Below are 27,952 nucleotides of genomic sequence, written 5' to 3' on the forward strand. Positions count from 1 at the left end.
GACCCAGGGTCTCGAGCTTGATGACGAGCTTGGAGGGTACTATGGTGTTGAATGCCGAGCTGTAGTCGATGAACAGCATTCTCACATAGGTATTCCTCTTGTCCAGATGGGTTAGGGCAGTGTGCAGTGTGGTTGAGATTGCATCGTCTGTGGACCTATTTGGGCGGTAAGCAAATTGGAGTGGGTCAAGGGTGTCAGGTAGGGTGGAGGTGATATTGTCCTTGACTAGTCTCTCAAAGCACTTCATGATGACGGATGTGAGTGCTACGGGGCGGTAGTCGTTTAGCTCAGTTACCTTAGCTTTCTTGGGAACAGGAACAATGGTGGCCCTCTTGAAGCATGTGGGAACAGCAGACTGGTATAGGGATTGATTGAATATGTCCGTAAACACACCGGCCAGCTGGTCTGCGCATGCTCTGAGGGCGCGGCTGGGGATGCCGTCTGGGCCTGCAGCCTTGCGAGGGTTAACCCGTTTAAATGTCTTACTCACTTCGGCTGCAGTGAAGGAGAGACTGCTGGTACAAAGCACAGTTATGATACAGTATGAAGGTTGGAGAGGAAGTGGTGCAGAACAGGTACAAAGCACAGTTATAATACAGTATGAAGGTTGGAGAGGAAGTGGTGCAGAACAGGTACAAAGCACAGTTATGATACAGTATGAAGGTTGGAGAGGAAGTGGTGCAGAACAGGTACAAAGCACAGTTATGATACAGTATGAAGGTTGGAGAGGAAGTGGTGCAGAACAGGTACAAAGCACAGTTATGATACAGTATGAAGGTTGGAGAGGAAGTGGTGCAGAACAGGAACAGTTATGATACAGTATGAAGGTTGGAGAGGAACAGAACAGGTACAAAGCACAGTTATGATACAGTATGAAGGTTGGAGAGGAAGTGGTGCAGAACAGGTACAAAGCACAGTTATGATACAGTATGAAGGTTGGAGAGGAAGTGGTGCAGAACAGGTACAAAGCACAGTTATGATACAGTATGAAGGTTGGAGAGGAAGTGGTGCAGAACAGGTACAAAGCACAGTTATGATACAGTATGAAGGTTGGAGAGGAAGTGGTGCAGAACACGTACAAACCAGTCTGCTTACATTACAGACAAATTGCACAGATTATCAGATCGTATCATATTGTTTGGGTCCCTGCAATGTTAAGCACGACTTCCACATTTGTAGAGATCTGACACCAATCATATCTGTATATTTGCTCTAATGCAGGGGTCCCCAACTGGTGGCCCCGCAGGCCCGAATTTGGCCCATGGTTTCAGAGTAAAAAAATATAGATTCTTTAAATATTTGTTTTAATTGTTCGACATGTAGACTGTAAAAACACCACCAAATCAGCTCCAAGTGATTTTTATTTTGGAAATCTGCTCCAAAGTATTCCCACGCATAATAGAGAGATACAATGTACTCTGTGTGATCGTATACAAATGTAAGCAAGGTTTGAAAGGATGATGTTTTAGTCAAATATATCTGTTTGGGCTTCTTGCCATCAATTTGCAGTCCATGGCTGATGAGCCCTGCTCTACTGCACAATGTATGATGTATTGATTACTATGTTTTCTCTTCTTAGGTTGAGTATTCTTGCTTCAGATATGGCTAATGTCCAGACGCGTGTTGATGATGTCAACAAAGCAGTGAAGCAGCTTGAGGACAGCAGACACCCTTGTACCAAAGAGGTGAAGGAATGCCAGTTGAGACTTAATAAGAGGTGAGACTCAGGCTGATGTCTTCTTCTTCTTTTTCTTCTTCGTAATATTATTTATCCATAGTCCAGTCTTTCCTCCTTGCATTATTAATATTGACTCTCTCCTCTGCTTCTCTTCTCTTTCAGGTGGGAGGCCTTCAAGGCCATGGTTGTGGACAAGAAGCGTAAGGTGGATTCAGCTCTCAGCTACCACAACTATGGACTGGAGTGTGACGAGACAGAGGCCTGGATCAGGGACAAAACCCGGGTCATCAAGTCTACCCAGGACCTGGGCAACGACCTGAACGCTGTGATGACCATCCAGAGGAAACTCTACGGCATGGAGCGGGACGTGGCTGCCATCGAAGACAAGCTCAACTTCCTGAGGAGCGAGGCGGACCAGCTGGCCAAGGACCACCCAGACAACGCTGCAGACATCCTGTTTAGGAGAGCCGAGCTGGACGCAGCCTGGGATAACCTGAGGGCCACCCTGAAGGACCGGGAGGTGTGTTTGTGTGTGAGTGTGTGTATGTTTGCTATCTGGAGTTGATCCCCTCAACAACAAATTGACTATTAAAGTTGTATTGTATTGTAGGACTCTCTTGGAGAGGTGTCCAAACTGCAGACCTTCCTACAGGACATGGATGACTTCCAGTCCTGGCTCTTCAAGACCCAGAAGGCCGTGGCATCCGAGGACTTGCCTGAGACCCTGCCCCAGGCTGAGCAGCTGCTGAACCTCCACGATGATGTATATGATGAAATGGATGCTCATGAGGAGGACTACCACAAGGTTAGTTTCAGTTTAGGATTTAAACTACAGTTTACACAAAGTCCTAACACACCAATACAAAGCAAGGGTAGCCCTTTACACTCATACCTTTTATACAGATTGAAGATGTGGACATGGATAAGCAACTATTTTGGAACACAGTGGCTGTACAGTAACATGCTATACATGATGTTATAGCGCTCTGGCTGTGCACTTCACAGCTCTCTATGGGTTTTGACTGACAGCCCTTCTGAACTTGAGTACCGCATGTGACATATACAGTGTCAATGTTTATGATCTCTATGGTTTCAGGTACAGTAAGGATCAGCATGGGTAACCTTACTGTATAAAATGACAAAACCCCGGGAAATACCTTTTAACATCCCAATGTCGACAATCATGAAATTCCATAAAATAGGCTAAACATGCACAGCATCAGATTAGCCAAAAATGTAATAGCACATTTGGATGGAGCCGAGCAGACACCCTGGATGGAGCCGAGCAGACACCCTGGATGGAGCCGAGCAGACACCCTGGATGGATCCGAGCAGACACCCTGGATGGATCCGAGCAGACACCCTGGATGGAGCCTGGATGGAGAGCAGACACCCTGGATGGAGCCGAGCAGACACCCTGGATGGAGCCGAGCAGACCCTGAAGTAGCACGAGGACTTTGTCGCATGGAAGCCTTTAGCCTAGCGTATTTACTTGACCCAAAGTCACCATAAATTCAAATCATATGCATACTTGACAGTTCCGGACTGCACATGCAACCCATGTGCCTCTTTTAGCTGTCATTGTGCATCTTCAGACAGTCACAAATTTGATAGACCTATGTACAATTCACTACATAGGGCCTAGGCATCTCTGCCACAGATGTGAAGTCTGTTAACAATTCAGAGGCAAAAATCTTCTCCTGTCCTATAGAGCCTAGGCTATTTTCCTATCCAGTCTCATTCCCACTGAATCCCTATATCATGACTCCTGCCTCACATGAAAATCCTTACTTTATTTTGTAATCCATAGGTTGCATTTTCAAAGCACATCTCTCACATATGCATGTTAAAACGCCACTATAACATGTATCCCGCTTCTCTATGCTGTCTTGTACTTGCTGCCCACATGAGAACATGTCCAGCAGCATACCACCCTGCATCCCAGTGCTGGCTTACCTCTGAAGCTAAGCAGGGTTGGTCTTGGTCAGTCACTGGACCAGATGCTACAGGAAGGGGTGTGAAAGGGCCAGTAGGAGGCACCCTTTCCTGGTCTCCAGGGCAGTGATTGGGGACATTTCCTTGTGTAGGATGCTGTTTTTCAGATGGGATGTTAAACAGGTGTCTTTACTCTCTGTGGTCACTAAAGTCCCCATTATTGTAAGAGTAGGGGTGTTTTTTATTTTTTTATTTTTTTTATTTCATCTTTATTTAACCAGGTAGGCTAGTTGAGAACAAGTTCTCATTTGCAACTGCGACCTGGCCAAGATAAAGCATAGCAGTGTGAACAGACAACACAGAGTTACACATGGAGTAAACAATTAACAAGTCAATAACACAGTAGAAAAAAAAGGGGAGTCAATATACATTGTGTGCAAAAGGCATGAGGAGGTAGGCGAATAATTACAATTTTGCAGATTAACACTGGAGTGATAAATGATCAGATGGTCATGTACAGGTAGAGATATTGGTGTGCAAAAGAGCAGAAAAGTAAATAAATAAATAAAAACAGTATGGGGATGAGGTAGGTAAAAATGGGTGGGCTATTTACCGATAGACTATGTACAGCTGCAGCGATCGGTTAGCTGCTCAGACAGCAGATGTTTGAAGTTGGTGAGGGAGATAAAAGTCTCCAACTTCAGCGATTTTTGCAATTCGTTCCAGTCACAGGCAGCAGAGAACTGGAACGAAAGGCGGCCAAATGAGGTGTTGGCTTTAGGGATGATCAGTGAGATACACCTGCTGGAGCGCGTGCTACGGATTGGTGTTGCCATCGTGACCAGTGAACTGAGATAAGGCGGAGCTTTACCTAGCATGGACTTGTAGATGACCTGGAGCCAGTGGGTCTGGCGACGAATATGTAGCGAGGGCCAGCCGACTAGAGCATACAAGTCGCAGTGGTGGGTTGTATAAGGTGCTTTAGTGACAAAACAGATGGCACTGTGATAAACTGCATCCAGTTTACTGAGTAGAGTGTTGGAAACAATTTTGTAGATGACATCGCCGAAGTCGAGGATCGGTAGGATAGTCAGTTTTACTAGGGTAAGTTTGGCGGCGTGAGTGAAGGAGGCTTTGTTTTGCGGAAAAGAAAGCCGACTCTTGATTTGATTTTCGATTGGAGATGTTTGATATGAGTCTGGAAGGAGAGTTTACAGTCTAGCCAGACACCTAGGTACTTATAGATGTCCACATATTCAAGGTCGGAACCATCCAGGGTGGTGATGCTGGTCAGGCGTGCGGGTGCAGGCAGCGAACGGTTGAAAAGCATGCATTTGGTTTTACTAGCGTTTAAGAGCAGTTGGAGGCCACGGAAGGAGTGTTGTATGGCATTGAAGCTCGTTTAGAGGTTAGATAGCACAGTGTCCAAGGACGGGCCGGAAGTATATAGAATGGTGTCATCTGCGTAGAGGTGGATCAGGGAATCGCCCGCAGCAAGAGCAACATCATTGATATATACAGAGAAAAGAGTCGGCCCGAGGATTGAACCCTGTGGCACCCCCATAGAGACTGCCAGAGGACCGGACAGCATGCCCTCCGATTTGACACACTGAACTCTGTCTGCAAAGTAATTGGTGAACCAGGCAAGGCAGTCATCCGAAAAACCGAGGCTACTGAGTCTGCCGATGAGAATATGGTGATTGACAGAGTCGAAAGCCTTGGCAAGGTCGATGAAGAAGGCTGCACAGTACTGTCTTTTATCGATGGCGGTTATGATATCGTTTAGTACCTTGAGCGTGGCTGAGATGCACCCGTGACCGGCTCGGAAACCAGATTGCACAGCGGAGAAGGTACGGTGGGATTCGAGATGGTCAGTGACCTGTTTGTTGACTTGGCTTTCGAAGACCTTAGATAGGCAGGGCAGGATGGATATAGGTCTGTAACAGTTTGGGTCCAGGGTGTCTCCCCCTTTGAAGAGGGGGATGACTGTGGCAGCTTTCCAATCCTTGGGGATCTCAGAAGATATGAAAGAGAGGTTGAACAGGCTGGTAAAGGGGTTGCGACAATGGCGGAGGATAGTCTCAGAAATAGAGGGTCCAGATTGTCAAGCCCAGCTGATTTGTACGGGTCCAGGTTTTGCAGCTCTTTCAGAACATCTGCTATCTGGATTTGGGTAAAGGAGAACCTGGAGAGGCTTGGGCGAGTAGCTGCGGGGGGGGAGCTGAGCTGTTGGCCGAGGTTGGAGTAGCCAGGCTGAAGGCATGGCCAGCTGTTGAGAAATGCTTGTTGAAGTTTTCGATAATCATGGATTTATCGGTGGTGACCGTGTTACCTAGCCTCAGTGCAGTGGGCAGCTGGGAGGAGGTGCTCTTGTTCTCCATGGACTTCACAGTTCTTGGAGTTGGAGCTACAGGATGCAAACTTCTGCCTGAAGAAGCTGGCCTTTCCTGACTGACTGCGTGTATTGGTTCCTGACTTCCCTGAACAGTTGCATATCGCGGGGACTATTCGATGCTATTGCAGTCCGCCACAGGATATTTTTGTGCTGGTCGAGGGCAGTCAGGTCTGGAAGTGAACCAAGGGCTATATCTGTTCTTAGTTCTGCATTTTTTGAACGGAGCATGCTTATCTAAAATGGTGAGGAAGTTACTTTTAAAGAATGACCAGGCATCCTCAACTGACGGGATGAGGTCAATGTCCTTCCAGGATACCTGGGCCAGGTCGATTAGAAAGGCCTGCTCACAGAAGTGTTTTAGGGAGCGTTTGACAGTGATGAGGGGTGGTCGTTTGACTGCTGCGCCGTAGCGGATACAGGCAATGAGGCAGTGATCGCTGAGATCCTGGTTGAAGACAGCAGAGGTGTATTTGGAGGGCCAGTTGGTCAGGATGACGTCTATGAAGGTGCCCTTGTTTACAGATTTAGGGTTGTACCTGGTGGGTTCCTTGATGATTTGTGTGAGATTGAGGGCATCTAGCTTAGATTGTAAGACTGCCGGGGTGTTAAGCATATCCCAGTTTAGGTCACCTAACAGAACAAACTCTGAAGCTAGATGGGGGGCGATCAATTCACAAATTGTGTCCAGGGCACAGCTGGGAGCTGAGGGGGGTCGGTAGCAGGCGGCAACAGTGAGAGACTTATTTCTGGAGAGAGTAATTTTCTAAATTAGTAGTTCGAACTGTTTGGGTATGGACCTGGAAAGTATGACATTACTTTGCAGGCTAACTCCTCCCCCTTTGGCAGTTCTATCTTGACGGAAAATGTTATAGTTGGGTATGGAAATCTCAGAATTTTTGGTGGCCTTCCTGAGCCAGGATTCAGACATGGCAAGGACATCAGGGTTAGCAGAGTGTGCTAAAGCAGTGAGTAAAATAAACTTAGGGAGGAGGCTTCTGATGTTGACATGCATGAAACCAAGGCTTTTTCGATCACAGAAGTCAACAAATGAGGGTGCCTGGGGACATGCACGGCCTGGGTTTACCTCCACATCACCCGCGGAACAGAGGAGGAGTAGAATGAGGGTGCGGCTAAAGGCTATCAAAACTGGTCGCCTAGAGCGTTGGGGACAGAGAATAAAAGGAGCAGATTTCTGGGCATGGTAGAATATATTCAGGGCATAATGCGCAGACAGGGGTATGGTGGGGTGCGGGTGCAGCGGAGGTAAGCCCAGGCACTGGGTGATGATGAGAGAGGTTGTATCTCTGGACATGCTGGTTGTAATGGGTGAGGTCACCGCATGTGTGGGAGGTGGGACAAAGGAGGTATCAGGGGTATGAAGAGTGGAACTAGGGGCTCCATTGGAAACTAAAACAATTATAACTAACCTGAACAACAGTATACAAGGCATATTGACATTTGAGAGAGACATACAGCGAGGCATACAGTAATCACAGGTGTTGAATTGGGAGAGCTAGCTAAAACAGTAGCTAAAACAGTAGGCGAGACAACAACCGCTAATCAACTAGCACAACAACAGCAGGTAAAATGGCGTTGACTAGGCAGGGAGGGTCGGATTAACTACACACAGAGCCTGAGTGCGGCTGGGGCCGACAGATAAAACATAAACAAGCAGAATGGAGTACCGTGATTAATGGACAGTCCAGCATGCATCAGCTATGTAGCCAAGTGATCAGTGTCCAGGGGGCAGCGGTGGATGGGGCAGGGAAGCTGGACTGGCGAGTACAATGACTAAATAGCTTGTAGCTAGTTAGCTGGTTAGCTTCTGGAGGTTCTTGAGTGTGTTCTAAAAATTAAATTCCGTATCACATTGGGTGAGGCAGGTTACCGGAAGGTATAAACAAATTAAAAATCGAAAAGAGATTTGAAAGTAAATATGGGTCCAGTGAGTGTTTGGGACGCGGCGATTCAGACGGTTAGCAGGCCTGTGCTAACAAGCTAACAGTTAGTAGGCCGGGGCTAAACAAGGTAGCAGTTAGCGGACCGGGGCTAAACAAGCTAGCAGTTAGCAGGCCGAATTAGCAAGCAAGGAGATAGCAAGGGCTAGAAAGTTAGCCTTTGGGTGGGCGTCGCAATGGGGTGAGTCTATTTATGCCTCTTCATGCGGTGACATCGATAGACCGGTCGTGGGTCCGGATATTGTAGCCCAGGAGTATGCTTCGGTGGTAGCACAGGAGCTCTGGCCGGGCTAGCTTCAAGCTAAGTGGGTGGAAACGCTAGCCAGGAGTAATCATCCGGGGTTGCAGTTAGCTAGTTAGCTAGTTGTGAAGATCCAGTTGAAAATGTTCCGTTTGCGGTGGGAATCCGGTAGGGAATCCGGGGATAAAAAAATAATAATAGGTCCGTTATGCTCTGGATAGAGTCGCGTTGTTCGAACTGGCGAGAGCTTTCCGAGCTAAAGGTTAGCTGATGACCACTAGCAATGGTTTGCTGACTGATAGCTGGTAGTTAGCTGGCTAGCTTCAGTTGAGGGGATCCGGATCCGAAGTAAATATAAATACTTCAGAAAAAATAGCAACATTGGGTGAGGCGGGTTGCAGGAGAGTATTTGGAAGTTGAGGTTTAGCAAAATGTTTTAAAAGATGTGCAAAGAAAAATATGTTTTAAAAAAAAACGATAAATACGATATATACAAGGGAACCCTGGTGTCCTGGCTAAATTCCCAATCTGGTCACCTAATCATCCCCTGTTTACAATTGGTGCTTTCCTCCTCTCCCGTGTAACTATTTTTGTTGCTGGAAATGAGAATGTGTTCTCAGTCAACTAACCTGGTTAAATAAATAAAAAATAAAGAGCTTTGGTAGAGAATGTGTGATCAACAAACAGAATGTAAATATGGATTTTAAAAAAAAGAGTTGGTCCCCGTTAAGATAGGTCTACCTTGATATTTAAACTATTTCCACTCTTCATCTCCCCCTTATTCATGAGCTGATCTGTATAATCATCAACTACTTTATTAATATTGCTTTTTATTTGAGTCTACTTGGTAAATATGCTCTTCTAGTAAATATGTTATTTTAGTCTACTTGGTAAGCATTTCACTGTAAAGTCGACACTTGTTGTATTCGGCGCATGTAACATATAGAGTTTGATTTGATTGATTTGATTTGACTTTACTTTTTTTGGACAACTTTTAATATTACTTCACTACATTCCTAAAGAAAATAATGTATTTTTTACTCCATACATTTTCCCTGATACCCAAAAGTACTCGTTACATTTTGAATGCATACTGGACAGGAAAATGGTCCAATTCACACACTTATTAAGAGAAGATCCCTGGTCATCCCTACTGCCTCTGATCTGGCAGACTCACTCTAAACACGTGCTTAGTTTGTAAATGATGTCTGAGTGTTGGAGTGTGCCCCTCGCTATCTGTAAATAAAAAAATAAACATTTAAATGGACGTCTGCTTTGCTTAATATAAGGAACTTGAAATTATTTCTACTTGTACTTTTACTTTTGACACTTAAGTATATTTAAAACCAAATACTTTTAGACTTTTACTCAAGTAGATTTTACTGGGTGACTTTCACTTTTACGTGCGTCATTTTCTATTAAGGTATCTTTACTCTTACTCAAGTATGACAGTTGGGTACTGTTCCCACCACTGGCCCTGCCCTGGGTTGTTCTGAACAGAATGAGTCTATGTTCGTCCATTGTGAAGAACATTTGCAGCGGTGCACCTGAATGCTTGACTCCTTTCTATGTGCACCAAAGTTATAAATCTGTTCTCTGAATTGCCCTGTGAAAGCCTATCACTGTGAGATCATACTTTATAACTTAGCTAGTCATGTTGACAATAGAACAAACTTTTGAATGATGCCCACCTGACACAGATTGTGATTTATAATGGGCAGTTTTTGGATAAACTACAACAGTAATTGTGTGATGGCGGGGATGCAGGGCTGTGTTCCAAACAAAACAACTACAAGTGTACTTGTTCTAGTTCCTCAATGGCACAGCTAGGAGAGATCAAAGACTAAGCTTATAATTTAACTTTTTTTTTGTCATAAAAGTGCATTAAGAATGTCCTAGGAACTGTGCACATTTTGGAGAGGTGCTTGGCCAGTTGGAGACACCAGTTAGACCTCTCACTCAAACCCTTGTCATTTTTTTGGTCTTATCTACCCCACATTTTCCCGGAATATTCTTATCATGTTACTGAATTTATCCAGATTTTGTTATTAACAAATGCGGTGAAAAGTCCAGTAAATGTCAAATCGACACTAAATCAACAGTGTAATGTTTGGATTCAGTCTTGTCAGGTGAACTGTTCTGTCCTCAACTTTGGTCTAATCATTTTCTCATCGTCTCCAAACTGTTCCCTTTCAGTTGCTACCATGCTTATGAATATGCATTTCACATTTCTTCTGTAAGAACATTTACAATTTATCCTTATCCAAAAAAGAGTTATAGATAGAACAGTGGTTCACAACAGAAAATTGACATATTACAAAAACATATTTGATGTGGAACAGCAAGCATTACTCAATCCAATTCAATTTATTTCAGGTGAGGGACACGGGCGTGTCGGTAACTCAGGGCCAGCTGGACGACCCTCAGTACCAGGAGCTGGACAAGAGGCTGAAGGGTCTGGACCGCGGCTGGGACGAGCTCCACAAGATGTGGGACAGCAGGAAGGGCTTCCTGGACCAGGGCCTGGGCTTCCAGCTGTTCATGAGGGACACCAAGCAGGTGGAAACCATCCTCAACAACCAGGTAAGATAACTTGTTCTCATTGACTTACGTAGCTAAATAAAGGTTAACAAGGTTAACATCCTCAACCACTAGATAAGATTAACCAATGTTGTGATACCAAGTCGTTATTGTAATAGATCATTTGCGCTCAGTGATTTGCCTGGATAACTAAAGGTTTACAACAACCAGGTAAGAAGATAAAAAATATTGACATTTTTCCTTCCATAAGCATTTCCCTAATGTATTTGTATTTAATTTGTATTGTGGGTTTTACTGTGAATGCTGGAGTGAGTAAGATTTTCTATGTATTCATTACATATGGCCCGAGTTGTGGAGTAATGGATTACAAAAAAACTGCAATCCGTTACGTTACCAGCAAAAATATTGTAATCGGATTACTGATACTTTTGAAAAACTAGATGATTAATTCTAGGATTACTTTTACATTCAGAAAGGATGTTTGTGGAAAAAATGACATTCAAATCAGCATTGAAAAAGGCTCAAGTTTTAAGTTTGTTCCGCCTGAGTGAGTCTGACCACAAGTCAGAGACCAAAATGAAGACACACCAAATGTGTTTGATGGGAAAAGAGCAGGAATAGACTTATATAGGCTACAGTCCAAGCTATGTCTTCCAATGGTGCAACTGCCAGAGGTGGGACCAAGTCATTGTTTTACTAGTCTCATGTAAGTCTCAAGTCTTAGCGCTCAAGTCTCAAGTCCTAACCTATCTATATTTTTATTACTTTCCAAATAAACGTTATATTTCCATGGAAATACATGGGTAGCCATGAGCAATCGGGTGATGTAGGCTTGTACACAATCGCCCAACCTTAAAACATACACACACCCACACACACACACACACTCACTCACTCTCTGTGTGGTTACAGTAGTCTAACCTATGTCAATGGTTTAAGGAACAACAGTAACATCAGGCAGGATTTAGGCTACCAACTGCTTAGCCAGTTGTAGCTCAATCTTGGGTGCAATGATCACATTCCCGCACTGACTGACTGTGTGGAGGCTCATTGATTTAACGTTACGTTACACTAGTAAAGTAATAAAATATATAGCTGTCGGCTATATTAGCCACGACTTACTGTTCTTTGTGCAGCTTCAAATGTGGAACAAAGTTGGAAATTGTTGCGCCTCCGTCTGTAATTTTCTTCCTGCATATTTTGTAAGTTGCAATCAATTTTTTGTTGATATAGCGTTGCCCTTTCCAAGGGCTCCATCTGAATTCACCCGCCGACGTTCCTCTGCACTGCTATGCACAACTTTTTCTCAGCTGGCACAGATTGATTGGCTGCTGTCCGATTCAAACTGTAATCCGTTAAATGAAGAGTTGATGCGCTGCACACTTTTTATAATACCATCATTTTTATTATTTGGACTTGAGGAGGGTATCAAGTCAGGTCGAGTCATAAGGCTCAAGTCCAAGTCAAGTCACGAGTCATTGGTGTTAAAGTCGAGTTGCAAGTCATCATATTTTTCCAAGTCATGTGACTCGAGTCCACACCTCTGGCAACTGCTGTCAGCATCCAAAGATTCAACTTGAATAAACGTTTGGTGGTAAGGACGACAGCAGTGGTGTACCCTATGGGCTATACATTTAGCACTTATTTTTATATCTACATAGCACATTGATGTGAATCACGCTGCTGCTCTCTCATTTAACTATTTGCTCCTCATGGATTGTGGCTTTTATGGATGGCTGTTCACAAATGTATATGTGTATTTTAACCCAATAATTGTTTAATTAAAGTTTAAGCTGCCTATCAATCATTGTCCCAGCCTATGGATTCAAAGTTTGAGGGAGTTCCTCTCTTCTACACTCCTCTGTAAAATTGTGCTCCATACTATCAACAACTAGTTTATTGTTTATTGCTCAATGTAATTTGTGCTGATTCCCCCCAAAATCCATAAGCCTAACGGACACATGCTCAAACTCGTACACTTTTGATAGACTTACATGAGCAATCTGTAGTTGATACATACATTTTTGTTCTTATAAATGAATGATTTTCTTTTTTTAAATGTTTTTTTATTTAACTAGGCAATTCAGTTAAAGAACAAATTCTTATTTACAATGAAGGCCTACCCCATCATAAACCTGGACAATGCTGGGCCAATTGTGCGCCACCCTATGGGACTCCCAATCACGGCCGGTTGTGATACAGCCTGGAATCAAACCAGGGTGTCTGTAGTGATGCCTCTAGCACTGAGATGCAGTGCCTTAGACCGCTGCATCACTCTTAAAGAGAAAGTAATCCGATTACATTCCTCAGGTTGGGTAATCCAAAAGTTACATTGCTGATTAGAATTTTGGACAGGTAACTAGTAACTGTAATGGATTACATTTAGAAGTAACCTACCCAACCCTGCACATGGCAAATGAAGTGAAAATTTGAAACATGGAATGTAAATGGAGTTAAAAAACCAATGAAAAGGGATAGCTGTACAGCAGAAAATAAACTGTGACTAAAACACTGATTTGTTTGTGACTGTATGGCTACTGCAATACACACTGACAAGCCTGATACCCTGGACGGAGCAGATATTTGATTGATTGAATGATTAATTAATTAATTGTTTGTCACTCTGTGGCAGGAGTACACTTTGGCCCACACAGACAAGCACGACACCCTGGATGGAGCCGAGCAGGCCCTAAAGAAGCACGAGGACTTTGTCTGCACCATGGACGCCAACATGGAGAAGCTTGCCAGCACGCTTGAGGGGGGACAGAGATTGGTGGACAGTGGGAACCTCTACTCCCCCAGGGTCCAAGACAAGATGGACTCCATCCATGACAGGTCAGTCTTTTTCTGGTATAATATTTGCTTAATTACTTTAATAATGAAAATGGGAAGCAAAATCAACCTCCAAAAGACATCAGTTTTCTTCGAAAAGACAGGACAGTTGAAAATAAATCAAATAAAACATCTTAGTATATTATCCATAAATTAATATAAATGGCCCCCTCTTTTATTCTTTTGATTCGAGCGTCAGTCATGGGTTTACAATGGGTCACCCTCGATCTGTCTGTACTTCCACGGAGAAAATCTCTACACTACACTACCTGACCTATTGACCTTTACTTGTTCTCCAGGAGCAGCTTGGTCTGTTCCCTCAGTAGTGAGTGTTAAGCACATAGAGTAGTTCAGCTAACTATTATCCTGCCACTCTGAGGAGTATGAAACACATAGGTTGTCTCCCAAATGGCACCCTATTCCCTACATAGTGCAGTACTTACTACATACTGTAAGTGGACTATAAAGGGAATAGGGTGCCATTTGGGATGCAATCATACTATAGAGTAGTTCAGCAAGCTATTATCCTGCCATTTTGAGTCGGCTAGGTCAGAAATACATCACTACATTGTTCCAGTGGAGGGGGAGAGAGCAAGTGGATGCTCTTTCTCCCATTAACGTACGCCATCACCATCTGCTCCGATTTCACTCTAAGGGAGACAGGAGGGGGGCACCAGACGCATGCTATGATGGGTATTGATCCCAGAGAGAGTGCTCTTCACTGGGTTGCTTCAAAGAGCAGGGGCTGTAATTGGAAAGGCTCAGTAGGGGATTGCATGTTTTTTACTTCTGAAGGTAAACACCCCACCATCGGTCTCTGTTTTGGCGACCTTGGTCGTATTCATTAGGTACCAAATGAAAGGAAATGGACTGAAACAGAAAGGGACAACCTGGAATGAGATATGCTCATTTTCGTTTTCTGTTACAAAATGGTTTTATAATGCTTTCCGTTGTGAGTGTAATGTGTTATTCTGTTATGTCTCTGTGTGTTTGATCTGCAGGTACAACAAGAACCGAGGCAAAGCCAACGAGGTGACAGGGATCCTCAAGGATAACCGTGATCTTCAACACTTCCTGCAAAACACTCAGGATGTAAGTTATTTTATATATTTTCTGGGGACACGATAGATAGATGTGTTCCTGTCTACTTCTTACTAGTGTTCTTGTCTGTGCTGACTCTGTATTGCTCTCCCTCTCTCCCTCTCTCCATCCTCCACGTCTCCTCTCTCCACCTCTACCTCTCCTCTCTCCATCCTCCACCTCTCCTCTCTCCATCCTCTCCTCTCTCCACCTCTCCCTCTCTCCATCCTCTCCCTCTCTCCACCTCTCCCTCTCTCCATCCTCTACCTCTCCTCTCTCCATCCTCTACCTCTCCTCTCTCCACCTCTCCTCTCTCCATCCTCTACCTCTCCTCTCTCCACCTCTCCTCTCTCCATCCTCTACCTCTCCTCTCTCCACCTCTCCATTCTCCACCTCTCCTCTCTCCATCCTCTACCTCTCCTCTCTCCACCTCTCCCTCTCTCCACCTCTCCTCTCTATCCTCTCCTCTCTCCCCCTCTCCACCTCTCCCTCTTTCCATCCTCTCCTCTCTCCACCTCTCCATCCTCTACCTCTCCTCTCTCAATCCTCTCTCTCTCTCCACCTATCCTCTCTCTCTCCACCTATCCTCTCTCCACCTATCCTCTCTCCATCTCTCCTCTCTCCACCTCTCTCTCTCCACCTATCCTCTCTCCTCCTCTCTCCCTCTCTCCATCCTCCACCTCTCCACTCCCTCTCTCCATCTTCCCCCTTCCTCCCCCACTTCCTCCTCCACCCGTCATCCATCCTTCTCTCTATCTCTCCAGCTGACTCTGTGGATAAACGAGAAGATGTTGACTGCTCAGGACGTGTCGTACGACGGAGACAGGAACCTTCACACCAAGTGGAAGAAGCATCAGGCCTTCATGGCTGAGCTGGCCTCCAACAAAGACTGGCTCAACAAGATAGACCAGGTGTGTGTGTGTGTGTGTGTGTGTGTGTGTGTGTGTGTGTGTGTGTGTGTGTGTGTGTGTGTGTGTAAGGTGACATATCTACACTGAGCTAGTCAGAGCCTGTTCTCTACTCTCTCCACTATAGTATCAGTTACTGTTTATCCATGCTATATGCCACATGCTATAATAAGTCAGAATGTTGTCCCCTGAATGTCACCTTCTATCATCATCCTTGCTCTTCATAAAGGCATCTAGACAAACTGGCTTCTGTTTCTGTTTACACGATTAAAATAATAATGCAAAAAGTAAGAATCAATCAATCAATCAAATGTATTTATAAAGCTCTTTTTACATCAGCTGATGTCACAAAGTGTACAGAAACCCAGCCTGAAACCCCAAACAGCAAGCAATGCAGATGTAGAAGAACGGTGGCTAGGAAAAACTCAGAGCCAGAATGGCCCACAGGGCAGGATATCCTGTTTCTGTAGCATGTCCTGGATATTAGTCTATCACGGTAATCATATAGTGTATCCCATCACAATCCTTATCATACATGTACCCTGCTTGTCATCCACAGGAGCTGATGGATTCTATAAAAAGTAAGAATGTTTCTCCTGAATGTGGCCTTTCTAATCTCCCCTTGTTGTCATCAACATCCACACAGGAGGGTCAGGAGCTGATGGACTCCAAACCTGATTTCGAGCCAATCGTGACGGTGCGTCTGGCCAGGCTGCATGAGCTGTGGGACAAGCTGGAGTCCACTGCCGAGGACAAGGCCCGTCTGCTGTTTGATGCTAACCGCTCCGAGCTGTTTGACCAGAGTCAGGCTGACATGAAGAAGTGGCTGGCTGAGCTGCAGAAGGAACTACAGGGAGACGACGAGGTCAAGGACCTCACCAACGCCAACATCCTGCTCAAGAAGCACCAGGTGTGTGTGTGTGTCTGTGTGAAGGGGTGTGTCTGTCAAAAGTTGTGTCCTATGTCTGGCTAGCCTCTCTAACCCCCTCCCACCTCCAGCAAACAGAGAACCACGTGCGTGACCGAGCCAGGGAGCTGGAGGATCTCCAGGAGGCTGTCCAGAAGCATGGTGGCCCGGCCGGGAGCAGGGAGGACCAGCCGGAGCTGGAGGCTGAGCAGCAGGCCATCCAGAGGGACTTCCAGCAGCTCCTCACCCCCCTGGCCCAGCGCAGGGGCAAGTTGGAGGCAGCCAAGGCTGTGCATCAGTTCTACCGGGACCTGGCTGATGAGATTGTGAGGATGCCTTTCAACTTATTGTCAACCCCATTATAGTATTGTTTTTACTATCTGACACCTGTCAGAATGCTTTCTTAGAGAATTGCTGACATGAACACTGTGTTATTCTTCACTGCTCTCTCTCTCTCTCTCTCTCTCTCTCTTTCTCTCTCTCTCACTCTTTCTCTCTCTCTCTCTTTCTCTCTCTCTCTGTCTCTCTCTCTCTCTCTCTCTCTCTCTCTCTCTCTCTCTCTCTCTCTCTCTCTCTCTCTCTCTCTGCCGGTCTATCGTAGCTCTGGGTAGAGGAGAGGTTGCCCCTTGCGATGTCAGATGAACATGGCAGCAACCTCCAGACGGTCCAATTGCTGTTGAAGAAGAACCAGACGTTACAGAGGGAGATGAAGGGCCACCAGCCGCGGGTGGAGGAGGTGTTGGAGCGTGGCCGGAGGATGGCATCAGCCGCTACAGAGGAGGGCGGGCCGGAGGCAGAGCGTATTGGAGAGCAGGTGTGCACACACACACACCAGTGGAGGCTGCTGAGGGGAGGACCGCTCATAATAGTGACTGGAATGGAGTCAATGGAATGGCATCAAACATGTGGTTTCCATGTGGTTGATAACATTCCATTCAGGCCATTATTATGAACCGTCCTCCCATTAGCAGCCTCCACTGACACACACACACACACACACTCCCTTTCCTATTTCCTTCAACCCTGATTATCGGTTTGTTTTTGAGACTGTGTTTTCTTTGTGTTCTATATTGTAAAGCATTTGTATAAAGGGCTATAGAAAACCTGTGTATCGCTTTGATTCCAGGTGAAGGAGCTGAAGGAGGTGTGGGCCAGGCTACAGGAGGAGATGGCTAAGAGGAGAGACCGGCTGAATGGATCTAACCGGGCCCAGCAGTACTACAACGATGCTGACGAGGCAGAAGCCTGGATAGGAGAGCAGGAACTCTACATGATTGCTGATGACAAGGCCAAGGTCAGGATGGAAGGGGAGAGGAAAGAGTGGAAGGGGAGAGGAAAGGGGGGGAGAAGAGGAGAGGAAAGGGGTGGAGAGGGGACGAGGGAAAGAGAGGAGAGAGGAGGTGAGAGGAGGGAGGAGGAGAGGAGGCAGAGGCCTGGATAGGACAGCAGGAACTCTACATGATTGCTGATGACAGGGCCACGGTACTATTCACAAAAAATGTTTAGAACTATCAGGTAGCTCTATTGATTAATTTGAGAGTGGTTTTTATTTCCCTTTATAGCAAACCAAGTGGTGGGGATGCTGAAAAACAAATGACAGGTTGTGACTTTAAAGTGTTCATTTGTTCTCCCCATTCGCCAGGATGAGCAGAGTGCCATGTTGATGTCGAAGCGTCACCTGATAGTGAAGCAGGCTGTAGATGTCTACTCAGACTCCATCCAGAAGCTGTCTGATCGTGCTCAGAAGATGCTGAATGAAGACCACCCTAATGGGTGAGTGGAACCCAGACACCAATCTGTCAGTCATCTTACCTTGCGTATTACAATGTAGCTTGTCACTACCTTCTCTGTAGGCCTCAGAGTATTCAAGACTATGTTGCATAAATGTATTCATCCATTTTTCGAATTGGTCTCTTGTTCCTCACTATGTAACAGTGTATTTGAGAGAGGGAGGGTGTGGTTATGATTGTGTCTCTAACCAATCAAAGATCAGACGGCTATGAAACAGTGTCTCATCTTGTCAGTCACTCTCTCTTTCTCCTCTCTCTATCCTGATCTCTCTCAATTCAATTCAATTCAATTATCTCTCTCTCTCAATTCAATTCATTTATCTCTCTCAATTCAAGTATCTATCTTTCTCTTCTCTTCTCTCCTCCCTCTCCCTCTCTGTCTCTCATTCTCTGTCTCTCATTCTCTGTCTCTCTCTCCCCATAGTGAATCTATCATCCGTCGTCAGGGCCAGGTGGATAAACAGTACGCTGGTCTGAAGGACTTGGCAGAAGACCGCAGGAGGAAGCTGGACCATGTCTATCATCACTTCCTGCTGAGCCGAGAGGTGGAGGATCTGGAGCACTGGATCGCTGAGAGGGACGTGGTGGCCTCCTCACAGGAGATGGGACAGGACCTGGACCATGTTACAGTGAGGAGGGAGGGAGAGGATGGGAGGGAGGGAGGGATGTGGTGGCCGCCTCACAGGAGATGAGACAGGACCTGGACCATGTTACAGTGAGGAGGGCGGGAGACGATGGGAGGGAGGGCTAGGACCTCTGGAGGGCTTCAATGAGCTTCCCAGGGGTACTGAAGCTGGGGGAAAACTAACAAATAAATGTCAAGTTCTAGGTAGCTGAAGGGATAGAGAATGGTCCAAGCATGAAGTCCCACCTTGTATTAGTTCTCTCTGTAATATTCTGTATTCTTATGACGTATATCCACGCTCTTATAATTGCTTTATTATCTTCACATTTTTAAGATGATTTTATTTTCCGTTTCCTTCTCCAAATCAAAAACGTCCAGATCCTGAGGGACAAGTTCCGTGACTTTTCCCGGGAGACAGGGATGGTGGGACAGGAGCGGGTGGACTATGTGAACCAGACGATAGATGAGCTGATCAAGGCGGGCCACACGGAGGCTGCTGCCATGGCTGATTGGAGGGACAGCGTCAACGAGAGCTGGGCTGACCTGCTGGAACTCATAGACACCCGAGTTCAGCTCCTACAGGCCTCCCATGACCTGCTCAAGTCAGTCTGCACACAACCTGCTCAAGTCAGTCTGCACACAAATGACGGCAAATGGTTCATCAATGCCACTAACTGTTTTGGCTTTGTATGCCTAGGCTCCAAAACAAGACCAACACAAAAAAAAACATTTAGACATTTCATAGATGTTTGAGATCTGACTTCTGACTTCTGAAAGTAGATTATATGTGTACACCACAGTGTGGTCTGATGGGTCAGCTGTAACAGAATGTCCTGGTCGTTCTCAGGTACTTCGATGATGGGAAGGAGCTGGTGTCTCAAATCCAGGAGAAACATAATGAGATTCCTGCTGACCTGGGAGAAGACTTCAGCAAGGCAGATGCCTTCCACCGCATGCATGCCGCCTTCGAGAGGGACATCAGCGCCCTGGGAAAACAGGTACACCTTAACCCCATACTGCCTGTTTGGCCTGGAGTTGAGAGGTCTACAGGAGAGGCAGCATTAAGACTAAGATATATTATGCTGACTAGAGATGGCGCTAGTGTACAGCCATGTACAGTCGTGGCCAAAAGTTTTGAGAATGACACAAATATACATTTTCACAAAGTCTGCTGCCTCAGTTTGTATGATGACAATTTGCATATACTCAAGAATGTTACGAAGAGTGATCAGATGAATTGCAATTAATTGCAAAGTTCTTCTTTGCCATGCAAATGAACTGAATCTCCCCCCAAATATTTCCACTGCATTCCAGCCTTGCCACAAAAGGACCAGCTGACATCACGTCAGTGATTCTCTCGTTAACACAAGTGTGAGTGTTGACAAGGACAACCCTGGAGATCACTCTGTCATGCTGATTGAGTTCTAATAACAGACTGGAAGCTTCAAAAAGAGGGTGGTGCTTGGAATTGTAGTTCTTCCTCTGTCAACCATGGTTACCTGCAAGGAAACACGTGCCGTCATCATTGCTTTGCACAAAAAGGGCTGCACAGGCAAGGATATTGCTGCCAGTAAGTTCGCACCTAAATCAACCATTTATCGGATCAAGAACTTTAAGGAGAGCGGTTCAATTGTTGTGAATAAGGCTTCAGGGCACCCAAGAAAGTCCAGCAAGCGCCAGGACCGTCTCCTAAAGTTGATTCAGCTGCGCACCACCAGTACAGAGCTTGCTCAGGAATGGCAGCAGGCAGGTGTGAGTGCATCTGCACGCACACTGAGTTGGAGACTTTTGGAGGATGGCCTGGTGTCAAGAAGGGCAGCAAAGAAGCCACTTCCCTCCAGGAAAAACACGAGGGACAGACTGATATTCTGCAAAAGGTACAGGGATTGGACTGCTGAGGACTGGGGTAAAGTAATTTTCTCTGATGAATCCCCTTTCCGATTGTTTGGGGCATCCGGAAAAAAACTTGTCCGGAGAAGACAAGGTGAGAGCTACCATCAGTCATGTGTCATGCCAACAGTAAATCATCATGAGACCATTCATGTGTGGGGTTGTTTCTCAGCCAAGGGAGTGGGCTCCCTCACAATTGTGCCTAAGAACACAGCCATGAATAAAGAATGGTACCAACACATCCTCGAGAACAACTTCTCCCAACCATTCAGGAACAGTTTTGTGATGAACAATGCCTTTTCCAGCATGATGAAGCACCTTGCCATAAGGCAAAAGTGATAACTAAGTTGCTCGGGGAACATAAATTGATATTTTGGGACCATGGCCAGGAAACTCCCCAGACCTTAATCCCATTGAGAACTTGTGGTCAATCCTCAAGAGGCGGGTGGACAAACAAAAACCCATTAATTCTGACAAACTCCACTCATTGATTATGCAAGAATGGGCTGCCATCAGTCAGGATGTGGCCCAGAAGTTAATTGACTGCATGCCAGGGCAGATTGCAGAGGTCTTGAAAAAGAAGGGTCAACACTGCAAATATTGACTCTTTGCATCAACTTCATGTAATTGTCAATAAAAGCCTTTGACACTTATGAAATGCTTGTAATTATACTTCAGTATTCCATAGTAACATCTGACAAAAAATATCTAAAGGCACTGAGGCAGCAAACCTTGTGAAAATGAATATTTGTGTCATTCTCAAAACGTTTGGCCACGACTGTACAGTTCAAGTTCTATCAAGGTGAGTAATCATATCAAGATTTATTTATACAGCACATTTCAGACATGGAATGCGACACAATGTGCTGCACAGGATTGTTTTTTTGAACAATGAAAATAAAAGCTGAAATATTTACTACACAACAAACATGAGGATAAAAAAACAGCAACAATGAAGACTGAATAGCACCCCGAGGTAAAGCAAAGCTAAAAATGTGTTTTAACATCTCTTCTAAATATGTCAACAGTTTCAGCCCCCTCAGGTTCTCAGACTATTCCAGAGGTATAGTAACTAAAGGCTGCCTCTCCATGCCTCTTGGTCCTAGACTTTGGGATAGTTAAAAGGCCAGAGGACCTGAGGGACCTACTTGGGTACATGACTTAAAGCATGTCTGACATGTATTGGGGTGCACCAACGTGGATTGATTTAACAACCAATAGAAGAATCTTAAAATGAATTATAAAACTCACAGGCACTCAGTGCAGAGAGCTTAAAACCTGTAATGTGTGCTCTCCATCTGGTCTTGGGCAGTACCCGTGCTGCAGCATTCTGTATGTTTTGCAGTTGACCAGTGGCTCTCCTGGGTAGACCAGACAGGAGAGCATTACAGGAGTCAAGCCTGCTTGTCATAAAATCATGGATGAGTCTCTCTGTATGAGTTTAAGAGAGAAATGGCCTCACCTTGGCAATGGGCCTCAGGTGGTAAAAAGCTATTTTGGTCACATTCATAATGTGTCATTCAAAATTGAGTTCAGAATCTAAAATAACACCTAGGTTTTTTTTAGCCCGTGAATTAAAATGGGTGGACAGATTCTCTCTGTGCTTTGTGTCCAACAATAAGTACCTCAGTCTTGTCTTGATTTAGCTGGAGGAAGTTGTGAACCGTCCAAGTATTTAAATCACTAATACAGTCTAATAATTTATCTGTGGAGCTAAAGAAAGTGTTTGTTTGTTTATGGCATGCAGGGCTCCCTGTAGCAACACATTGCAATATCCCTGAACCCCAGTTGTGATTGGAGTTGTTCAAATCCGGCTCAAAGGGCCATAAAGAAAAGAACAGCATCTAACTTAGAGGGCATGAAAGTCTTCTACATTCAGGTTTCTCTCTGTCACCACCATAGTATAACAGTATCATGTTTTATAGATATAGAAAAAGCACCTCCACCTCCCTCCTTCTCCCCCCCCAGGTGCAGCAGTTCCAGGAGACAGCGGCCCGTCTGCACGCCCAGTATGCTGGGGACCAGGCTACAGAGATCCAGGCCCAGGAGAAGGAGGTGGTGGAGGCCTGGAAGGCTCTACTGGATGCCTGTGACGGCCGCAGGAAACGCCTGGAGGAGACAGCTGACAAGTTCCGCTTCTTCACCATGGTCCGAGACCTGATGGCCTGGATGGAGAGCACCATACAGCAAATAGAGACACAGGAGAAACCACGGTAAACTCTTGTGACTGACTGTTGACATAAATTCTAGCTAGCTAGTGCAACCAAGACTGCGGGGGGAGGCAAGGGGTCCCATGTCTCCGTTGGAGCCAGGTGTTGGTAACACCACAGTTGTGGGTTTAATTCCCGCTCGTACTGAATATATGCATAGAAAAGCATCTTCATGACTACACAATAGGAAACGGAGGAGAGTGGACAGGCAATATGGAGGGGTGAGGGGATGGAGAGAGAGAGCGATAAAGTTAGATGATAACCTTTCTACCTCTCCCCAGGGACATGCCATCAGTAGAGCTGCTGTTTGGGTGACAGGATGGAGAGATAGAGGGATAGAGCGATAGAGGGTGGAGAAAGAGAGCAGAGAGAGATAGAGGATAGAGCGATAGAGGATAGAGAGAGATAGAGGGTGGAGAAAGAGAGCAGAGAGAGAAAGAGGATGGAGAGATAGAGGCTGGAGAGAGAGAGCGATAGAGGATAGAACGATAGAGGATACAGCGATAGAGGATAGAGAGAGAGAGAGGGTGGAGAAAGAGGATGGAGAGAGAGCAGAGAGCGAGAGAGAGATAGAGGATAGAGCGATAGAGGATGGAGAGCGATAGAGGTGGAGAGAGAGAGCGATAGAGGATAGAGCGATAGAGGGTGGAGAGAGAGGGTGGAGAAAGAGAGCAGAGAGATAGAGGATGGAGAGAGAGAGGGTGGAGAGAGAGAGCGATAGAGGATAGAGCGATAGAGGATAGAGGGTGGAGAAAGAGAGCAGAGGGAGATAGAGGATAGAGCGATAGAGGGTGGAGAGAGAGGGTGGAGAAGGAGAGCAGAGAGATAGAGGGTGGAGAGAGAGAGCGATAGAGGATAGAGCGATAGAGGGTGGAGAGAGAGGGTGGAGAAAGAGAGCAGAGGGAGATAGAGGATAGAACGATAGAGGGTGGAGAAAGAGAGCAGAGAGAGATAGAGGATAGAGCGATAGAGGGTGGAGAAGGAGAGCAGAGAGATAGAGGGTGGAGAGAGAGAGCGATAGAGGATAGAGCGATAGAGGATAGAGCGATAGAGGGTAGAGAGAGAGAGGGTGGAGAAAGAGAGCAGAGGGAGATAGAGGATAGAGCGATAGAGGATAGAACGATAGAGGGTGGAGAAAGAGAGAAGAGAGAGGTAGAGGGGGGTCCGCTCACCAACCAAGAATTCACAAAATGGGACAAACACCAAATTGAGACTCTGCATGCAGATTCTTGCAAAAATATCCTCAGTGTACAACGTAAACACCAAATAATGCATGCAGAGCAGAATTAGGCCGATACCCACTAATTATCAAAATCCAGAAAAGAGACGTTAAATTCTACAACCACCTAAAAGGAAGCGATTCCCAAACCTTCCATGACAAAGCCATCACCTACAGAGAGATGAACCTGGAGAAGAGTCCCCTAAGCAAGCTGGTCCTGGGCCTCTGTTCACAAACACAAACAGACCCCACAGAGCCCCAGGACAGCAACACAATTAGACCCAATCAAATCATGAGAAAACAAAAAGATAATTACTTGACACATTGGAAAGAATTAACAAAAAAACTGAGCAAACTAGAATGCTATTTGGCCCTAAACAGAGAGTACACAGTGGCAGAATACCTGACCACTGTGACTGACCCACACTTAAGGAAAGCTTTGACTATATACAGACTCAGTGAGCATAGCCTTGCTATTGAGAAAGGCCGCCGCAGGCAGACATGGCTCTCAAGAGAAGACAGGCTATGTGCTCACTGTCCACAAAATGAGGTGGAAACTGAGCAGCACTTCCTAACCTCCTGTCCAATGTATGACCATATTAGAGACACATATTTCCCTCAGATTACCCAGATCCACAAAGAATTCGAAAACAAACCCAATTTTGATAAACTCCCATATCTACTGGGTGAAATACCACAGTGTGCCATCACAGTGGCAAGATTTGTGACCTGTTGCCACAAGAAAAGGGCAACCAGTGAAGAACAAACACCATTGTAAATACAACCCATTTTATGCTTATTTATTTTCCCTTGTGTACCCTTAACCATTTGTACATCGTTACAACACTGTATATATACATAATGTGACATTTGTAATGTCTTTATTGTTTTAAAACTTCTGTATGTGTAATGTTTATTGTTCATTTTTATTGTTTATTTCACTTTTGTACATTATCTACCTTACTTGCTTTGGCAATGTTAACACATGTTTCCCATGCCAATAAAGCCCCTTGAATTGAATTGACTTGAATTGAATAGAGCATGAAGAGATAGAGAAAGAGAGTACAGTGAGATAGAGGATGGAGAGAGAGAGAATGGAGAGAGAGAGAATGGAGAGAGAGAGGATGGAGAGAGAGAGGATGGAGAGAGAGAGAATGGAGAGAGAGAGAATGGAGAGAGAGAGAATGGATAGAGAGAGGATGGAGAGAGAGAGGATGGATGGAGAGAGAGAATGGAGAGAGAGAGAATGGAGAGAGAGAGAATGGAGAGAGAGAGAATGGATGGAGAGAGAGGATGAGAGAGAGGATGGAGAGAGAGATGGAGAGAGAGAGATGGAGAGAGGATGGAGAGAGAGAGAATGGAGAGAGAGAGGATGGATAGAGAGATGGAGAGAGGATGGAGAGAGAGAGAATGGAGAGAGAGAGGATGGAGAGAGAGAGAATGGAGAGAGAGAGAATGGAGAGAGAGAGAATGGAGAGAGAGAGGATGGAGAGAGAGAGGATGGAGAGAGAGAGGATGGAGAGAGAGAGGATGGAGAGAGATGGAGAGATGAGAATGGAGAGAGAGGATGAGAGAGAGAATGGAGAGAGAGAGAATGGAGAGAGAGAGGATGGAGAGAGAGAGGATGGATAGAGAGAGTATGGATAGAGTATGAGGAGATAGCGGATGAAGAGAGGATATAGAGAGAGGATGAAGAGAGAGAGTTAGAGGATAAAGATATATATGATGGAGAGTAAGAGGGTGAGAGATAAAGGCTGGAGAGATAAAGGCTGGAAAGATAAAGGCTGGAGAGATAAAGGCTGGAGAGATAAAGGCTGGAGAGATAAAGGCTGGAGAGATAAAGGCTGGAGAGATAAAGGCTGGAGAGATAAAGGCTGGAGAGATAAAGGCTGGAGAGATAAAGGCTGGAGAGATAAAGGCTGGAGAGATAAAGGCTGGAGAGATAAAGGCTGGAGAGATAGTGGGTAGAGAGATAGAGGACGAAGAGATAGAGTAGAGAGAGAGAGGATGGAGAGAGATGATTGAGAGATAGGGGGTGAGAGAGTTAGAGGATGAAGAGATGGAGAGAGAGAGAGAACGATGGAGTGATAGACGATAGAGGATGGGGAGATAGATAGAGGATAGAGTAGAGAGAGATAGAGGGTGAGAGAGAGGCAAGAGAGCGATAGATGCAAGAGAGAGTTAGAGGATGAAGAGAAATAGGATGGAGAGAGATAAAGGAAGGAGAGATAGAGGCAAGAGAGAGAGAGGCTAGAGCGAGTTAGAGGATGGAGAGAGAGGCTGGAGAGAAAGAGCCTGCTGGAGAGAAAGGCTAGAGAGATAGTGGCTGGAGAGATGGAGTGATAGAGAATGGAGAGATATAGGTAGAAACAACCTGTTATCATCTAACTTTCTCTCCTCAGGGATGTGTCATCAGTAGAGCTTCTTATGAAGTACCACCAGGGGATCAGGTCTGAGATCGACCAGCGTGGACCACAGTTCTCTGACTGTGTGGCGCACGGCAAGGCTCTGCTGGCATGCAAACACAAATACTCTGCTGAGGTGAGGAACACCAGGACTCTATATCAATTCTTTGCATCCTATCTCCTCGCCTTTGACTTCCCTCAGACCTTCTCCTCCAATGTGTTTTGAGAAGGAGGCGAGGAGAGAGTATGCAAGGAATCAAGGAAAGGAATTGGGAAAGACCCTGGGGCCACTTGAAATTTTTTCAGATACAGTATGTGGCTTTTTCTACATCTTGTGACTACCTCATTTAAACACTGAACTCAATTGACCATCCATGATGCTGTCATCCGTGTTCTCCCTCAGATCAAGGAGAAACTGATCCAGCTGATGGAGAAGAAGAAGGAGATGATGACCAAGTGGGACGACCGATGGGACTGGCTCAGGCTCTGTGAGTACAACAACAACCACAATGACAACAACAACAACCACAATAACAACAACCACAACAACAATGACAACCACAATGACAACCACAATGACAACCACAATGACAACAACCACAATGACAACAACCACAACCACAATGACAACAACCACAACCACAGTGAAAACAACAACAACCACCACAATGACAACAACAACAACAACCACCACAATGACAACAACAACAACAACCACCACAATGACGACAACAACAACCACCACAATGACAACAACAACAACCACCACAATGACAACAACAACCACAACAACCACAATGACAACAACAACTGCTGTACATTCCCTTTTTCCTTCCGTCCTCATACTGTAGTCTATAGATCAGCGTGAACACAGAAACACCAGACCTGGGCCCAAATAGCATACTTACACATTTGTCTTGTTTGTGCCCAAGTGTTGGAGGTGTGCCAGTTTGCGCGGGATGCCTCAGTGGCGGAGGCGTGGCTAGTGGCTCAGGAGCCGTATGTGGCCAGTAAAGACCTGGGACAGACTATAAACGAGGTGGAGAAACTACTGAAGAGACACGAAGCCTTTGAGAAGTCCACTGCCACCTGGGAGGAACGCTTCTCAGCCCTGGAGAGACTTACTACGGTATGTGGTAGAAAAGGATTGGGTGTGTATTTGTGTGTGTTTGTTTGTGTGTATGTGATCTGTGTAAAGCTTCATCCTCATTTGACAGTTTTTTCTGATGTCACCATTTTCCATATAAACAAGTACAGTATACAGTATGGGTGTGTGTCTATCCATTACCTGTTTGTGGGCGAAAGTTAGTTCTCACACTCTCTCTCTCTTGCTCTCCC

The 27,952-nt window shown here is 45.5% G+C and overlaps 1 protein-coding gene across 1 annotated transcript in view; it reads left to right on the forward strand.

Moving 5' to 3' along the window:
* LOC112256873 (spectrin beta chain, non-erythrocytic 1-like) overlaps positions 1–27,923 on the forward strand; it is a 73,666-nt gene extending 45,743 nt beyond the window's left edge. Inside the window, exons 18-36 of the mRNA XM_042326249.1 lie at positions 1,580–1,717; positions 1,841–2,198; positions 2,289–2,483; positions 10,584–10,790; positions 13,381–13,583; positions 14,582–14,672; positions 15,425–15,571; positions 16,215–16,478; positions 16,568–16,801; positions 17,077–17,289; positions 17,602–17,769; positions 18,118–18,248; positions 18,690–18,894; positions 19,269–19,492; positions 19,738–19,888; positions 22,749–22,993; positions 26,612–26,750; positions 27,018–27,102; positions 27,547–27,923. Coding sequence (XP_042182183.1) covers positions 1,580–1,717; positions 1,841–2,198; positions 2,289–2,483; positions 10,584–10,790; positions 13,381–13,583; positions 14,582–14,672; positions 15,425–15,571; positions 16,215–16,478; positions 16,568–16,801; positions 17,077–17,289; positions 17,602–17,769; positions 18,118–18,248; positions 18,690–18,894; positions 19,269–19,492; positions 19,738–19,888; positions 22,749–22,993; positions 26,612–26,750; positions 27,018–27,102; positions 27,547–27,923 — 3,775 coding nt within the window. The remainder of the gene's footprint in view (positions 1–1,579; positions 1,718–1,840; positions 2,199–2,288; positions 2,484–10,583; positions 10,791–13,380; positions 13,584–14,581; positions 14,673–15,424; positions 15,572–16,214; positions 16,479–16,567; positions 16,802–17,076; positions 17,290–17,601; positions 17,770–18,117; positions 18,249–18,689; positions 18,895–19,268; positions 19,493–19,737; positions 19,889–22,748; positions 22,994–26,611; positions 26,751–27,017; positions 27,103–27,546) is intronic.
* Positions 27,924–27,952: the final 29 nt, after the last annotated feature.

This window comes from Oncorhynchus tshawytscha, linkage group LG08 (genome assembly GCF_018296145.1).
Source record: "Oncorhynchus tshawytscha isolate Ot180627B linkage group LG08, Otsh_v2.0, whole genome shotgun sequence".
Taxonomy (NCBI): Eukaryota; Metazoa; Chordata; class Actinopteri; order Salmoniformes; family Salmonidae; genus Oncorhynchus; species Oncorhynchus tshawytscha.